At 34.8% G+C, this 18,030-nt stretch overlaps 1 protein-coding gene across 2 annotated transcripts in view; it reads right to left on the bottom strand.

Moving 5' to 3' along the window:
- The window catches only part of LOC128240797 (uncharacterized), a 41,353-nt gene that overhangs the window by 17,231 nt on the left and 6,092 nt on the right, over positions 1–18,030 (bottom strand). Inside the window, exon 1 of one of the 2 annotated variants that reach the window (XM_052957670.1) lies at positions 13,582–13,709. The exons of the other annotated variant lie outside the window; for it this stretch is intronic. Within the exon in view, the coding sequence (XP_052813630.1) occupies positions 13,582–13,677 (96 nt within the window). The 5' untranslated portion in view covers positions 13,678–13,709. Of the gene's footprint in view, positions 1–13,581; positions 13,710–18,030 lie in introns of those variants that run through there. 2 annotated transcript variants of the gene reach the window in all.

The following is an 18,030-nucleotide window of genomic DNA, read 5'->3' as shown; positions in this document are numbered from 1 at the left end:
TGAGCCTGTTTATATTCATTGTTTCTGAGTCTGAACTTGCAGCTGTTTGTATTCATTGCTTCTGAGTCTGAACTAGAGCCTGTTTGTAATAATTGCTTCTGAGTCTGAACTTGTGGCTGTTTGTAATAATTGCTTCTGAGTCTGAACTTACGGGTGTTTGTTATCATTGCTTCTGAGTCTGAACTTGTGGCTGTTTGTAATCATTGCTTCTGAGTCAGAACTTGAGCCTGTTTATATTCATTGTTTCTGAGTCTGAACTTGCAGCTGTTTGTATTCATTGCTTCTGAGTCTGAACTAGAGACTGTTTGTAATAATTGCTTCTGAGTCTGAACTTGTGGCTGTTTGTTATTAATGCTTCTGAGTCCGAACTTACGGATGTTTGTTATCATTGCTTCTGAGTCTGAACTTGAGGCTGTTTGTTATTATTGCTTCTGAGTCTGAACTTGAGGCTGTTTGTTATTATTGCTTCTGAGTCTGAACTTAAGGCTGTTTGTAATCATTGCTTCTGAGCCAGAACTTGAGCCTGTTTGTAATAATTGCTTCTGAGTCTGAACTTGTGGCTGTTTGTTATTAATGATTCTGAGTCTGAACTTGAGGCTGTTTGTAATCATTGCATCAGAGTCTGAACTTGAGGCTGCTTGTAATCATTGCATCAGAGTCTGAACTTGAGGCTGTTTGTAATCATTGCATCAGAGTCTGATCTTGAGGCTGTTTGTAATCGTTGATTCAGAGTCTGAACTTGAGGCTGCTTGTAATCATTGCATCAGAGTCTGATCTTGAGGCCGTTTGTAATTGTTGATTCAGAGTCTGAACTTAAGGCTGTTTGTTATCATTGCTTCTGAGCCTGCACATAAATTTCTGAAATGTGAGTCTAACAAATTATGTCTAATATATAAGCTGCTTCATGAAATCTAAAACATTATGTTTTCCAGGAGGGAGGCATTCTTTAGGTTAACCCTCTAGCAGAACATTAGCCCAGACATATTTATGTTTTCAGTGGTCAAGTGAACACCCCCATTTCTCTTTTAAATGCAATGTTCGCCAACTCACAGGTCAACACCTTCAAGCCAACAACACAGTATTTACCCTCACAGCTCATCATTAATGACAACCTAATGTACTTGCCAGCAATCACACATGCTGGTGTTACAACGACCATTGGCAACACTCCATCCCGACCATTGGCAAAACTCCATCAAGCTCTATCTTGGAATATGAAAATATCTGCATGATGGGAAGATAGTGGGTGAATCTTTCATACTGCAGGCAAAAATTCACATAACTGTACCCTATGGCCATAAATTGCATTTCCACTTATTTATATTCTCCGGTACCTCAGCACATGCTGATTGTGATGAATGCTTGATTAATCTCAAAATACTTTTCAATACCCTCACATCCCTGGCTCATGGTCAAATATGCACACATACTTCATATAAGACATAAATTATCTGCATACTTCAAATACTTGTATTGAGGAAGAAAAGCACAAGAAATGTGTTGGATGGTGTTTACTGCATACCATTGTGTAGGAAGGCAAATAAATTCCCTAACTTCTGTAATATTATTATGTGAAAAACTATGTAAATTGTGTATTATATCATCAAATGACAAGTTACTGACTCACACTGGTCAGAAAATCAGACTTAACAACTCAGCCATCACCAACAAGCTCCAAGATAAACCTCTTAAATAGCCTTCAAGAGATACCAGGCCACCAGCGATTAACTCAATTATCATAACGCTAAATAGACACATTTGATATTGTAAAAAAAAGTACTGAAATAAATGATTTTGATCCCTGTCTTCATTAGGCTATTGAGGAACTTGTAAATAAGTTTTCAGGACTGGTATTTAATGTCAATCCTTCTACTTCCTCTAAAAGCATCAACGTTTTCAATATGAGTCACCTGTTGGATAATGACCGAAGTCTTCCGATTGGTCAGAAAATATGAGAATATCAATAATCCATGCTGGTAAGCTCAGTTAATAGAGTAGAGTATCACTCTGGGCCTTTATGCACTAATGTTAGTGAATAAATGCCCCTGACTTGCAAAAAGGGAATTTCAGGTTCGATCTGGACTTGTCGCATACTTTTCACAGCCTTCTTCACAACTTATTTACATGGTGGGAAATCTCGTGATTTAAAGAGGTTCTTACACGGGTAACCATGGTTAACAACCGATATAAAGAAAGAAATAAGTGATGTTAATTTCGTCAACAAAGTTAAGAATAAGAAATTAATGTCAATTATTTCTTTGTTTACATCGGTTGTGATCTGTGGTTTACCTATGTTAGAACCCCTTCAAGTCACGCGATTCCTCACCCTGAATTAATGATCTACAGACAACTAGGACAAAAGCAGGGATGAGATTGATCTGGTAGGTGATGGGCTGAAACTATTTAAGCCACAGTGTCTGGGGGTGCTTTAGGTCCTAAATGGGTCCGAAGGCTGTGAAGCATCCCGCAACAGAAGCAAAACTGGCGTTTAAGAAGCCCATCTGAGGGCATTTCTGACTTCATATTTGAAGCAAACTGGAGTGGTTTTTGGGGTCTCTGGCGCCATTTGATCAGCAGAAATTCGCAAATCTGCTAGCAATTCATATCTATGCAAAACATGCAACTGTGTTCAAGTCTAACAGTGTCTCAGGGCAGTGAGGAAACCAAATTTTACAAAGAGATAAATAAAACCACATGGTAAATCATAGAGCAAAGACAAATTTTCGAAGGGGCAACCAACCGGCTTCAGCAAGGGACACTTGGGGATCCCTAGGAAATATAGAGCCAACCCCTGTGCAGCCCAAAATATCTCATATACGCTAAAACAAAAGAACTTGCATAGTTGAATGATGTGCATGTTTTACCCAGACATACACTTACTGATACAATGAATCTATATGTATAGATGAATAAAATAACAAAAGAAAATTACCGATAATCAGTCTGAGATAATCCTGTATTCCAACACACTATCAGCAACCAATGTTTTGAACCTGGGACTAATAACAAACTCCCAGTTTGAACATAGAATACCAAGGAAACAAATTTCAACGAAATTAATCCAACCTCCAGGTGTAATTAGCCACTCCAAGGCTGAACACAGACAATGTTGCCAGAAATATGCTTAGAATGATTTAGCAGCAACATTATTAACCAGCATGTGTAATTCCAACCTGGTAATACAATTTATCAATTTTGATGGGATGAAAACCAAGTAAAACATGCCAGGAGTTTTCGATCACCAGTTTTGTTTAAACATCATGTTGTTTCAATGACCCTATTTTTTATGTTTACTACATTTTGACAATTAGAGGCAATAATTCACAGGGGCAGGGCCCGTTATGCCAAACCCCTATAATAACAACCCCCCCCCCCAAAAAAAAATAAATAAAAAACAAATAAATAACATTAAAAAAATACAACAACCCCAATATCAATGACAGGAAATGGAAAAAATTACCAAGGGACTGTACTCATAATCAAAACCTCTAGGTTAAAGATTTCAACTTAGTGAAACATTGCCCTTTTATTCTATGTTGAATTCAAAGAAAGCTAACAATGTTTTTCATCAAAAATATGAAAAAGGTCAAACTAATAAATGCATGAGAATACATTTAAGGAAAAATAGAGAGTATTTAAAATATTCAGTGCTGCACATTCGAAAATATCACTACATTAAAGAAATTCACTAAGTTGCCTTATGAATATGGCCCCACCGTCTTTAACAATCATTGGGAAACTCTAATTAAGTACTAGTAACAGTTTTGCCAGGATTGTTTATCAACCTGGGTATTTTTTTTTCCTTTTTGTTATTGCTATTTGTTGGCATAATTTATCAACCATACCCCTGCCCCTTTGCATTTGACAGTTAATGTGATACTCTTAATCACAGGGCTGTTAGCTAAAGAACTTCAGCGAACACGTTATATATTACCTTTTTGGATGTGTTCTTAATGTGTTGTAAACATCAAAAAAATAAATATCAATATTAAAGTTATGGAAGCCAGAACTACAGCGCTGTGTGTGGGTTTTTTTTTACTTTTTTACCATGCAAATAAATATTATATATGATTTGTCAAGAGATGTTTTTTTCTAAGGGACACAACTTTATCATTTAACATTTTACAATATCCTAAACCCATATATGTTATAATGTGCATTGAAGTCATTAATTTGCATAATTATAACTTAATGATTTCTTGACAAAACCATGAATATGAATTTACAAATATGCCTTACCTTAACATTCTAAATATTACTCCAAAACATCAAAATCCATTTTATATACTTAAAATTGTTATTACAGTATTTTGAATGCAAACACTCCAATAATTTCCATTGTAATCCCACAGCCTATCAGCAGTCCATCAGTAAATGTCACTGATACTTGAACAGATAGACAAAACAAAAACAGATATGCCTGACATTTATACCATCGTGGGAACTTAAAGGGCCCTCTCACTGGGCCTTGTTTTGTTCACCAAAAAAAAATTGGCTCTATTTTTTTGGCAGCATTTTTTTTCAAACTTTGTTTAAATTATTATTTTCACATATTTTTAACTTTTAGATATTCAATTATACAGAATTTGTCATTTATAACTTTAAAACATTCAATTTTAAATATAACTTAGAAACGTTTTTCAGCAAAATTAAAGAGCATTTTATGTTGCATTTCTAAATAGCTGTTAACAAAATAGAGCTCTTATTTGAACATGTGATCATTTTTTATCATTGTTACAAACATGTTGTCCATATATATTACCTTCTTTTTGAAACGTCAGATCCTGTAAAAAGTGATTGAGTCCCTTTAAAGACTAAATCATAAACAATACAGCACACACATCATTCCGAACATTTCAACAATTCAGAACTCCGCCCAAATGCTGAAAATCATAAAGTCACAGGTTCATTTAATTTAAACAATTTTTAAATCCACACTTTCAAACTGAACTGTAAGTATTATATGAAAACAATATACTTAAAACGATGATTATTTGAAGACGTCAGTATTTTAATTCCTGGTGAAGAGAATTTGCTAAATGAGTTAGCATAGCTTGATGTTCAGGTAGGTACTTTCACCTGAGAAAGCCTAAATGCTTATCAGACAATTATCAGAGAAGATACCAGAGTCTGTGTCTTCCAGTTCTTTCCTCTTCCTTTGTCTTCATTTCTAGACATTGTATAATAGTATGTGATTTATATTTACTATAGATCTGAACAATGTTATACAAGTTATTAAGAGTAATGCTAATAATGTTAATATCATTGTGACAATACAATGCTTTTGTTTTTCGACAAATCGAGGGCCTAAATTCGACCCTACTTCCACTTATAGAGAAATATGGGGGCTTGGAATAGCTTTTGTGTGCAAGAGAAGGTGCATTCTTAAGAAAACAAACTTGATCACAATCTTTTAACTTTACCAGTCTATTTTTTTGGAAATCATACTTGTTTATTTCTAAGCAAAATTGGGACTTCTCAATGTTAGTCTAAATGACCTTTTTCCCGATCAGAGAGGCTCAAGCTCCATTCCAAAATTGGTGGGAAAAAAGGTCTGCAGTTAAGAAATGTTAAAGTAAACAAGGGAAGGCATTTCTAATTATTAAAGCATAAAAAGATTCTAAATGAGTGGACCTGGGTGGATTATCTCCACCTGTCTGATCATATTCTTTCCTTTGTCTATACATTTGTTTTTGTTCTTTTAGTGGAAAAATTTCTTATTTATTTACAAGATAGAGTGTTATGATTATTAGTCTAAATGGGGCCAAAAAAAAATATCTTTGTTTCAACTTCCATCTCGAAACAACTAGGGTAGGTAGGTGGTAAGGCATTACTTCTTTTCTTTTTTTTTAAAAACCTGAGGATTCTTTAACAAACCCTCCTATTTCAGGATATATCACTATGCTAGAATTTTTTTAATGGGTAATTTTTTTAAATGTTCATTCAAAAAATCAACATAATTCTGGAAATTGGGGAAAAAAATCCACACTTCAGCAAAAAATGCGTAGGGTTGGGAGGAAAAGATAGGTCGGGTAAGTGGATACAAAGTTTTTATAACGCCTGATGCACCTAGCAATGTTTTGATCTAAAAGGGAGAGCAGCGACTAATTCCCCACTGACTGGACTTGAACAAGCCTGCCGAGAAATAGACTTGACCTTTTTACCAAAAGATTTTTGATGCCTAGAACCTAGGGATTTTGACATATTCCCCTGCTCCATCTATGGGATTTTGACATATTCCCCTGCTCCATCTATGGGATTTTGACAATAGTGATTTGCAGTTAAATGTGTAAATCCCTCTTGGTTCCTATTACTCCCCCCTTGAGCAAAACATTGAAATATGCATTATATTTGCATCCTTAAAGTTAGCCCCCTCTAACATCAAATACTGGAGCTGCCCCTGAATTATGCTTAGAAATCATACCATTATGGACAGTGCACCTTAGCAGAAATATTTAAAAAATACAGCAGACAGTAAATCCATCTCGCCTTCCAGTATGTATATAATTTCATAGGCCGATTATTTAAAACATTGTTTAAGTTAGCAACGTTATTAACCAGATTATAATGTTAACTTTAAAATGTAAAACTGTTGATCATGTGCTCAAGCAAATATTTGAACAAAACAAGAACAGCTGAAACAGAAGAGAGACTTAGAATCACTCCTTATTTTGTATGTCTGTTACGATTTCTGTTGCTCAAATGCTTATTTACTTTGTTCAATATTTTCTGCAATAAATACTGGTTAAACAAACAGTTGAAACAGTCGATTCAAAACTTGTAAGAAAAACTTCAAATTACATGTGCATCCATTAATCTTCCAGAGCAGTAAAGATTTAAATGTTAACAACGATGAAGTTAACAACGATAAAGTTAACAACGTTGAAGTTAACAACGATGAAGTTAACAACGATGAAGTTAACAACGATGAAGTTAACAACGATGAAGTTAACAACGTTGAAGTTAACAACGATAAAGTTAACAACGTTGTTAACTTTAACAAAGTTCTGAACAATCAGCCCATTATGTTAAAGTCAAAGTATATAGCTGAATCTCACCTTCCAAAGATATTTCACTTCTCTCCAAATACAGATATTCACATTTTTTTCCTCAATAAGCAACAGCAACAACAACACCAACAACAACTGCATTTACTGCTAATGCACTATCCAAGCAATGACAAACCAATGCAGTCAGTTTTAAACATTCTTTACACTTAGTTTCATGGCACAATGCCCTTATAATCACTGAAAACTTTCAAACAATCCTAAGAAACAAAAAAACTCACTGTTTCTGTTTAATAGAAAATAAATATTATGGAAACACTTTCACAAATTCTTTGGAATTATAATATAAATATTATTATAACACATTTATTGTAGTTAAATCTCCAGTACTGCTAACAATGCAGAATCAGGATGTTAACTGTTACTTTCAAAGAAGGATGGAATAAGACTGGTGCCATGCAGAGCAAAATTCAAATTATCAAACATTGCTGAGAAAAAACCTGGAGACCTTTTTTCTAAACCACTTTTTCATCATTAAATTCATATTCTGTAAGTATTGTTATGGAATGACTGGCTGTTTTTAATTCTGATTGCTTGCATGCCTGACTGCCCAGCAGCCCGAGACTGCACACCCAAAAAAAACGGCATGGCTCCCACCTGGACGCTCATTTGTTAATCATTTGGTCTTTAATTTGTTTATTAATGTAATATTTCATCTTTCTATTCATTCATTCATACTTTCAGTCATAATTAGTCATTAAATCAATCATTTATCATTCATTCGTTCCATTTGTTATACGCTCATATGTTCTTTGTTCATTCTTTTTATTTACTCGCTAGCTCACTCACTTACTCACTCACTTGCTCACTCGCTCACTCGCTCGCTCACTCACTCACTCACTCACTCACTCACTCACTCACTCACTCACTCACTCACTCACTCCCTCACTCGCTCACCCACTCACTCACTGGCTCGCTATCATGCATGCAACAACACACGCTCAATCATTTCTTCATCTATTCATTATTTCATATTGAGTTCCTTTATAAGCAAAAAGTTGAGCAGTAAAATAGTAAATATTTTCATCTCCAAGTTCCTTTTTCCAAATTATTCCATCCTACATTTCCCCTCCTCAGCCAGTCTAAGGCTCATCAGCAATGAGAATTCCAGTCAGATGAGTGTACCATGTGTTCACTGGAGGAAACGTGTATTTCCAAGGTAACTTTCTCAATGAAACTAGTCTTGCAGAAGCTAACACACACCAACATATTACTATGTGCTTCTTTAGAAACCAAATGAATTATTTTTCAAATGAAACATCAAATTATGGTACAGTTGATACTATCAAAATATGACAATAGTGCTAGAAACAGTAAATGAAAGGAAAGTCATGTTCCTCAAAATACTATGACAGTCGTTACTTGGTTCTGTTACACCAGTTGCCATGACTACAAATATGACCTTGAACTTTGGGCAACATCAAGGCAGAGCTTTGTATACACCAGTTACCTTGACTACAAAAATGACTTTGACCTTTGGGCAATATCAAGGCAGAGATTTGTTTTCTTCTTGCATACTTTTCTGCAAAGCTATTCAATAGACAACAACCATCAAAAAATTATGAGTTTTTTATAAATGAAGCATGCGCATACAGTTTCAACTCTAACATGACCTTGACCTTTTGGTTAGGAGAACATTGCCCCAATGTGATTTATATTTTAATTCAGGAAGGCATGCAGGAAGGCATTACCGTGCAATAAAAGCTGAATATCAACTGGGTGTATCAATAAATCATTGCTATGGTTTAAAACACTGTAGATGACCTTGACTTTTAAAGGGACTGTACACCAGATTGGCACCAAAAAGAGTTTTTTTCTGTAACGAATCTCAGGACAATTATCTAATATAATGTGTTATGCTTTGATATCATAATTTTAAAAAAAAGTACCAAAATGTAAAAAATTGTGTCGGAGACTGGGTCCAAACCCTTGTCGCCAAAATTGCAGTCCAGCGTCGTATCCACTGAGCTACTACCGCTTACTCTAATTGGGTGCGATAATTAAGCTAAACACCTACCTCCGTAATATCACGTGATAACACTGACTAGCCAAACACGCATAAGGAATGAATTCTACCTGGTAGATATACCCAGTAATCTTTTTTAATGGAAAAATACGAAATAACTTCTAAACTTTAGTAAATTGTAAACTATGTGGTACTTAAGTAATTAGTAAGTTTCAATGCATTGTACACATTGATGCCAAGTTTATGTCAGTTTTCGACAATTTTCTTTTTTTTCGCTATTTTATCATATGGAGTACAGCCCCTTTAATCTAATCAAGAACGCTCAATCTTGTGAGCAGTCTTTGCATGTAAATTACTTTATTAAGTTGGATCCCTACTTGGTGCAATATCACTGGGACATGCTGCTTCATCCTCACACCCACAAGTTTAATACTGCCATAATTATGTTTTGATCTATTTTATAACTGATCAAGCCAAGACCAATAATATTGTTTGGTGGATTGACTCTTGCCAACAGCTGCATATTATGTTTTGAAGAGAAAACATTAAAGATGATTTTGGACTTTCATTGACTGGAAATTAATTCATGTATTAAATCACCTAGAGAATGTGCCAGTAAAATTGGAAAAAACAAACAAATGTTTAAAATATAATTTTATCATCAGGATATTACACAAAACTACATGTATAATGCTGTTTCAAAGCAAATTGCAAATATGGAACTTTTTATTTCCAGGAAAATTGTTTGTGTTGTAGATATTTCTATTGAAGATCACTTTCTTTCCTTAAGAAGTGCCAAACTTGTCTTTGCACATATAAATAACCTCCTGCAATAACTATTTGTCAAGTTTTAATGCCAAATGTTTTCAAGGACAAGATGGGAGTCAACTAGAATCTAATATGTCTATAAATTTTTAAGAGTTATCTCCCTTACTCTCATTACCCTGCTACTCAGTAAGTGCAGTGTGAAAATATGTTTCAGTTACAGAGGGTCATGGGTTCAATCCCATAGCTATTTTAAGACTTTAATATTATGGTAATCGTGGATTCATTGCCTTGTGCTTGGCATTAAAAGGGTAGTACTGGGAAAATGATTTACTTGTATCATGTATATCGATGCTATCAAGAATGTTTAAGAGCCAAGAGGCAGAATCACAAAGATCTAAGGTATCCGGCCTTCTTGAGTGTTACTTCATTTCTTAGACCCTTCTCAGAGTATTGCAGTCACTTCTATCCAATGGCACCTATGACACATTCTAAGTCATAATGGAATCACTGGGAGAGGGGGGAGGGGGTAAGCAATGATAAGCAATAATTCAGCCAATGGGCAGACCTTCATAAGCTCTGGATATAAATGTGCAGGTTTATAATCCAGCTACCTCTTCTCAGCTGCTTTTCTGAGAAACTTAAGCTCTAGCAGATAAAATAGAGACACGCCCAGCACTCCAAATCCCTAAATTTCTTAAAGCAAGCCTATTGGAATTTTATACAAAACAAATCAAAAATACACCTGAAACTCAAATATAATGGGTTATAAAAGAACTCTTTCATGTTTTCTCTAGCGGATCAATGGGGTTGGGCACCTGCCCCCCCCCCCCCCCCCCCATAACGTTAACTTTTTATATGAATATGGAGGATAAAAAACAATAAATGTACAGAATATGTACCATTTTGGACTAGAAATTTTGTTCAAATCGTCATTGGGGAGTACCGCCAAACCCCTCTGCCAACACTTTTAACCAAATAAATTTTGGTTCTGAGGAAGGGCACAAGTCAAAACTTTACCCCCACTTAGTTACGCCTCCATAACATCAAATCCTGGTTCAGCCCCTTATTTTATAGGGCCGGAGATTAAACAAATTAATATCATGTTAAATGTGATAAAAATGCTTGTTATAATATTGTAACATGCGACGTCAAAGACGCAACAGATCTCTTCAGAGAAAAGCATGCTCAACCCTGAAGGGCTCCACTGGTCTTTTTATATTTAGTAAATTCTCAATTCATACGGAGCCGGGGCTTTGCTAATTTGCATATTACCATTCAAGTAAACATACATACTGTGAGTTCACACTTCTGTCTATAATGGAATCTTATACGTCCAGCATTTGTCTTTATCCCAGCGCTGCCACCATTTGCAACCTCTTCAGAGAAAAGCATGCTCGTCCCTGAAGGGGTCCGCTGGTCTTTATATACAGTAAATTTTCAATCCACAGTCAGAGCCCAGGCTTTGCTAATTTGCACATTACAAACCAAGTAAACATACATACTAACCTCTCTGATACAGGCAAAATCACATATCTCATGCAAAAACATGTCAGACAGTTAGCAAAATATATTGTGAAGGCATACACCATAAGGAGAAATACGTTATATTCTTAACGCATGAATGACATTGTGTTTCTATTCAATATACATGTTTATGTTTATTTATTTTGCCTCCATATATTTGCACATGTACACGTTTGCTTTCGTTTTTTCATTTAATCTTTATCGAATGAAATTATTACCTCTTTGAACAATCTCCATATTTATAACTCATAGATGCTATATATGTATAAACTTGATTACCTATACCAGATTAACTGCACTGTAACATACAAATTTAAAAATGTATAACTATAAATATATGCTTTACATAACGTTAATATTTAGGTGACTTATAGGTCTGATGGGCCGGGTGTAAAATGTACTATATGTTTGTATTGAAAATGTAATTATGTTATATACACATGTCACTATAATAAACAATTTACTTACTTACTTACTTACTTACTATGAACGTATTTCCGTCTATAACAGAATGTTATACTATGAATGCACATCCCCCGCCTACAGCGAACAGTAACAATATAATCAAAAGCTCCAATTATAGCTCTTATATGATTGTTATAATTAATCATAAATGTGACATGGGGTGGACTTTACAGTGAGTATAGACAGAACAGTAATTCTGAATCAAGATAAGTGGAATTTTAACAGACCAAGTGAGAACCATTAGTGATTACAGGCGCGTAGCTGACTGTATGCAAATACCATCAAATTTTTTGTCATACAAAAAAAAACGAATTTGAAATATCCCTCCCACACCTACCCCAAATATGGGAAAGGCCAAAAAGGGGGAAGGCCAAACATGAGGATGGCCAAACATGGGGAAGGCCAAAAAGGGGGAAGGCCAAACATGAGGATGGCCAAACATGGGGAAGGCCAAAAAGGGGGAAGGCCAAACATGAGGATGGCCAAACATGGGGAAGGCCAAAAAGGGGGAAGGCCAAACATGAGGATGGCCAAACATGGGGAAGGCCAAAAAGGGGGAAGGCCAAAAAGGGGGAAGGCCAAAAGGAGGGAACTTGCCAATAGGGGGGAAGGCCAAAAATAGGGAAGGCCAAGAATGGGGAGGGCCAAAAATGGGGAAGGCCAAAACGGGGGAAGGCCAAAAAGGGGGAAGGCTGATCATTTAACTGTTTCTAAATAATATTGAAACAGAACAGATATATTTTATAAAAGATGAACAATTTTTATGTGTGTATACAGTCAGCCACAAGTGAGAGCCTAAATCCAGCATTTTATCTTTACCTGTTGGTAAAGATAAATGATATAAAGTGATTCTTAATTCACTGGAAATGCCTGTCCCAGAGTGCAAAAACATTTCATCTTCCATTGGTAAAATTACCCGATAACCATGCATGCAGGTCCAGATTATGAAACATATACTGAATGTTGTAATTTTATAAGGCTATACTGTTTTTATTTCTGTCAACCAATATTTCGCTATCATTTCAGACATTTCGAAAAGGAAAAAATCATAAAAACAAACCAAACATCCCTTTTCGACATTGCCAGAACTCTCATATTTTGAATAATAATGGGACCTTTGATAAGAATAGAATGCTTAAATCTTGCCCCAGTAGACAACTCTTTACTGCATTTGTATCACACTATTGGACCTTTACAAACTATAAATTGTGTTTGCCATGAGGAATGTTCCTCACAAAAACACATTACCCTGATGTTAAAAGTTGCCCTTTTACAGGTTTAATTATTGTAAAACCAAACACGAAAAAGAATTATCAGGAAATATTGATGTGATACCAACGGCACAGTGTTGAATGGCAAAAGGATTGCTCATGATCACTGGACTCTTACCTTTAATTTCATTTATTGCATTCATATCAAGTGTCTGTTTAATTACTGTATGGATCATTGTTGTGTTTCAGTTGGTATGCACAATTGCATGGCATGTCCCATGGCTTGTCCGTTCCATAATCAGATGGCATTTAGACAAAGTGTACAGGTTGTAAAACTATCTTGTGTATGTCTGATGTCCCTACTCACTTCCCCATTCTGTAATAAGGTGAAAACCTTAGCCCAATTGCAAAGTGACAAAATTAAATTGGCATTTATGGAGAGTCCCAAATTACCATGGTGATACTTAAGAAAAAGTGTAAGCCAAACTAGCATAACTATACAGATAGCCATCAATTACCATGGTGATAAAAAATGTAATGCTTTAAAGAGCTTTTTAGAAATTCAATCTTTTAAACTTACATCAACATTAATTGATTTTCTGAGGTCCACAGCAATAACCATTTCTCTTTCCACGTCAAGAAGTAACGAATCATGTAAGACATCTCTTGTTTCCATGGTTACTGTCTTCAAAGTGTCATCTACACTGCTGCCAGCCTGGGGTTCTGCAGGTGCAGTTTCCACGGTAACCACCAATCCACTGTCACCAACATCTCGAGAGCACCTGCTGTAGGGTCTGGTTTCCATGGCAACAGTTGTTTCTGATTTTCTATGGCAACCACAGACGCCAAATTTTACAGAACTGAATACATTCTGCATTCTCATTCGAAATGTGTGTCTTCTCATCTTTGGTTTTTAGTTGGGCCTTTTTTGTTATTCCTTAAATTTTAGACTTTTCAAATATCGAAATCCAACACTGTATTTTATTCCGTAGTTTACAAAAAGTCAACAATGCTCCATTTTATGATTTAAAAATAATCCTTGCAAAGATCTAAAAATGCACATTCAAGCACTTGGTTTAATCTAAATGTTACTCAACTTTTCAGGAAATGAGAATGAAAACACCTTATCGAATTAAATCTTAAATCCGAACAAATGTGAATTTTGCACCAATTTTCAAAAGGTGTAGACATCCTTCCAGTAAAACTCTGAAAATAGCATTTATCAATCTATAGCAGGAGTTTGAAAGATAAGGCCATCTTGTTAGAAGCCTGAATTGAAGAGAATTTCCTTGAAACTTGGCCCTAACACATGAGATATAACTTTGATGATGTCTATCTATCAGCCTGACTCACATTATACCCAAAACCAGATCCCCAGGCCAATTTGGGCCTTGTTAGCCTCCATAAAACCAATATATACTAAGCCGCTTTCCAGCATATGTAAATTAAGTGCATTATACATTATTAAATGGTCATGAAAGGCAATCTGGATTGCAGGGCGAAATCACCTCTCTAAAACAATATACTTCTCAGAGTATGATTTTTTTATGTACTGAAAAGATTTATTACAATTTGGTTTAAACACCAAAAAAATCTAAATTTTTATTTTAATTTGGTTAGAATACAACCTACATTTTCAGTCAATGATATTGCAGATAGGAATCCATTAAGTAGTAGACTTAATCAATAAGAATTCAACTTTCATACGTGTTTAAAGGTCCGCCTACTGCCAATCATCAAATACACACTCCCTGTGTCAGATTTTGCGTTGACAATGTGTCAGCAAATGGGGTTGAATTCTAAGTCAGTTAGATGACTTGAAGTGAATTCGATACGCTCACTCTGCCCATTCCTAATCATTAAGAATTCTCTTCTTGTCATCTAACGATTAGAATGTAACATTCTTAAAAAAAAACATTTAAAGACCTGTCTTCAAACTCATCTTCATGTCATCTATAAGAAAGTAATATTTTTTCAAAAAACATTTAAAGACCTGTCACCAAACTCATCTTCTTGCATCTATAAGAAAGTTAACATTAAAAAAACAAAAAAAACATTCAAAGATCTGTCATCTAAATCATCACATCAATTAATCTTGATATCTTCATGAAATTTATCACACCTCACTTAATGAACTAAGCTCTGAAACATTCTTGAAAGTGGGAAAAATGATAAATTCAATGAATTTCTGTTCATAGGGATAGATTATTCAATAACATTTCTTACAAAAAAACAAAAAAACAAACATTTTTCCTCAGACCAAAATGTGTTAAAAAAAGTTTGTTTGTTTTTATTTACATATTTTTTTAAACTTAAAACAATTATGCAATCAATGAACTAAACTTTTCTTTCAATAAAAGATTATTATTATATAAAGGCAATATTTATAGACGATTGATGATTAATAATTTTGTAGAAATACATTCCAGAATGTTGTTTCTTGAAACCATCAAAATACACTGGGAACAGTTTGTGACGGAAATTAGATTGAAGCTAATGTAAATTGGGTGTTTCTTCCGATATGTAACCAATTACATCATTCGAAACAAGTCAGAGAAAAACTCTGCCAAATAAAAATATCTCTACACAATGGTGTCATTATCAGGTAAGAATTTCTTGGTAGGTTTTGTTGGGTAATTCTTCAAAATTTATAATTGTTTAGTCATCAAACTAAGAGTTTGGGTTGAAGAAGTCCAAATTCTTACCCAAGTGCTTGGCTTCAAAATCTTCAACACTTCAGCTATAGTCTTGAGAGGTTAATTTTTGTGCTTAAATTCAGACCACTGATTCATTGTTAATAATTAAAAAAATTGGGTGCTTGCATTTTTGTGTTGGCCAAATGACCATTGAGGATTTTTCAATATTTTATGTTCATTAAATTTTATGTAGATTGATTTTGACCAGAGTCTAGTTTGATAGTTTCATAGAATACAATTTATTCAATCAGTCTATTTTTCCACCAAGGCTTACTTGTTTAACTTAGTAAAACTGAGTTAGTATAAATATACTTGGTGTTTTAATTTTTGTGTGGGCCAATGACAATCGAGGATTTTTCAAATTTTCTGTTCGTAATTTTACGTTGATATTCTACCAAATGCACAAACACATTCCAAATAGGGCATTCAGGGTGCTGACAAATTTCAATTTATTTTTTAAATGTTTAAATGGTCTCCATTACCGATGCTTGTCCTGATATAACATTTGAGAAAGAGGTTTTCCTCGCCTGAATTTAAGAATCGTAAATCTTTATAATTCTAAATCTAATAATAAAGCTTCTGAAAGCTTGCACCATGCCTGAAATGTCTATAATTATTGTTCAAAACAAGTCTAGTCTTTGATTGGAAGTTAATTCTTCTTTGAACTGTGTAAGTTACATGACTGTTACACATTGAGTTGACAAAGCATAATTTTAAACCATGCAAAATCTATAATGAAAACATATAAAATAACAAAATTACAAGTAGGTTATTAAAAAATGCAGTGCTACTTCTACTTAATATGTTTGATGAGACATACTTGTTTGTTTTTTTATCTCATTAAAATAACTTAAATATCTTTGAATGTCTTTCATATCTTGTTAAAACAACTTTAAGTATCGCATTAAGACATTTTTTACTTAGTATCTCATTAAAACGACTTACATATTTTGTCAAAATGACTTAGTATCTTATCAAAACGAGTTAGTATTTCAACAAAACGACTTGGTACATCACAGGTTTAATTTCATGTGAATACTTTTAATAGCACATCGTTTGAGTTATTGCCAATTTTCAAGTGTTATAGCATAACAGACAACATGGACCACGATGATGATAACCAAGGCTATAACAATTACCCTCAACTTTTAAAAATAAACATAAAGCTAGATTACAAAACAAAAACCGGATCAATTGAGCACTCCACCTGAACACCCCAGCATTAACAGCACTGCAGGCACATGTATATATCTCAACATAGCACAATAAATCACAATCAAATATCAGATAAATTTGAAGATCCAGCCATCAAAACACAAGATATATCTCCATAACTTCTAATTTCAAGTGGATATGAATGAGGAATGCTGTAAATGTTGGATATGGAAACAGATGGTGGAATTTTACTCACAAGATTTAACACTAGGTCAGGCGAAAATTTACTTGAATTGAAAAAAAAAATATGACATCATGAATATGCCAAAGATTATAATCTTTTATTTAAAAGATTCTACAAGCAAGATCATCATCACAGATGTTAATTATGCATGCACGTGGCATCGAAATACATGAATTGTAACTTTTTGAAAAAAATATTAGCTATTTATCTCAAAAGCATTTATATGGTAAATTGAATCAATTAAAAAAAAATATACCCCAGTCAATTGTTACCAATGGTCCGGGGGTATACCGGAGATAGCTGGGAAAATGGGCCGTATTTTTACGTTCCAGGGGGCCCTGCAGTGCCGGGTGACATCGAAGGTTTTTCTTCATGCCAAATATAGTGGGAAATTGGCCTTATCTGAGTCCCTGGGGTGTGGGGGCATTCGGTGGGGGTTTTACCAGCAGTTCATCCCCACAAGGCGAAGGTTTTGCCCGGGCTTAGCTGGACCGCTATTCCCCAGACCTGGGGGGGGGCGTGGTTACAATTGACTGGTGCATAGTTTTCTTACAATATGACTAGACTAAATTATTTAAAAAAATACAAAACAGGGCAAACAAATCGTAAAAGAAAACCACAATTGTCATTTTCATCACAAGTGCTATTTCCAGGTAAAACTTCAATCTAAGGGAAATAATTCACATTTTTACCAAACACACTCCTGGTAGCAACTACAGTTACCTCCCTGGAACCAGCAGCAATTTTTTTATATATACCCAGATGTTGGAGATCACAACTCCTATCAGCATATCAGATACAGTGGCCAGAAAGTGACTGCTGTAAATTACTGATGACAGACAGATTATCCTGTATGACTGGGAGCCAGCATTCCACAGTATAGGCTAATTGTGTAGAGCTTCCATTTACCCCACCCACCTTAATACACATCAGT

The sequence above is a fragment of the Mya arenaria genome, chromosome 7 (genome assembly GCF_026914265.1).
Source record: "Mya arenaria isolate MELC-2E11 chromosome 7, ASM2691426v1".
Lineage (NCBI taxonomy): Eukaryota > Metazoa > Mollusca > Bivalvia > Myida > Myidae > Mya > Mya arenaria.
This window is presented reverse-complemented; position numbering and strand designations above follow the sequence as displayed.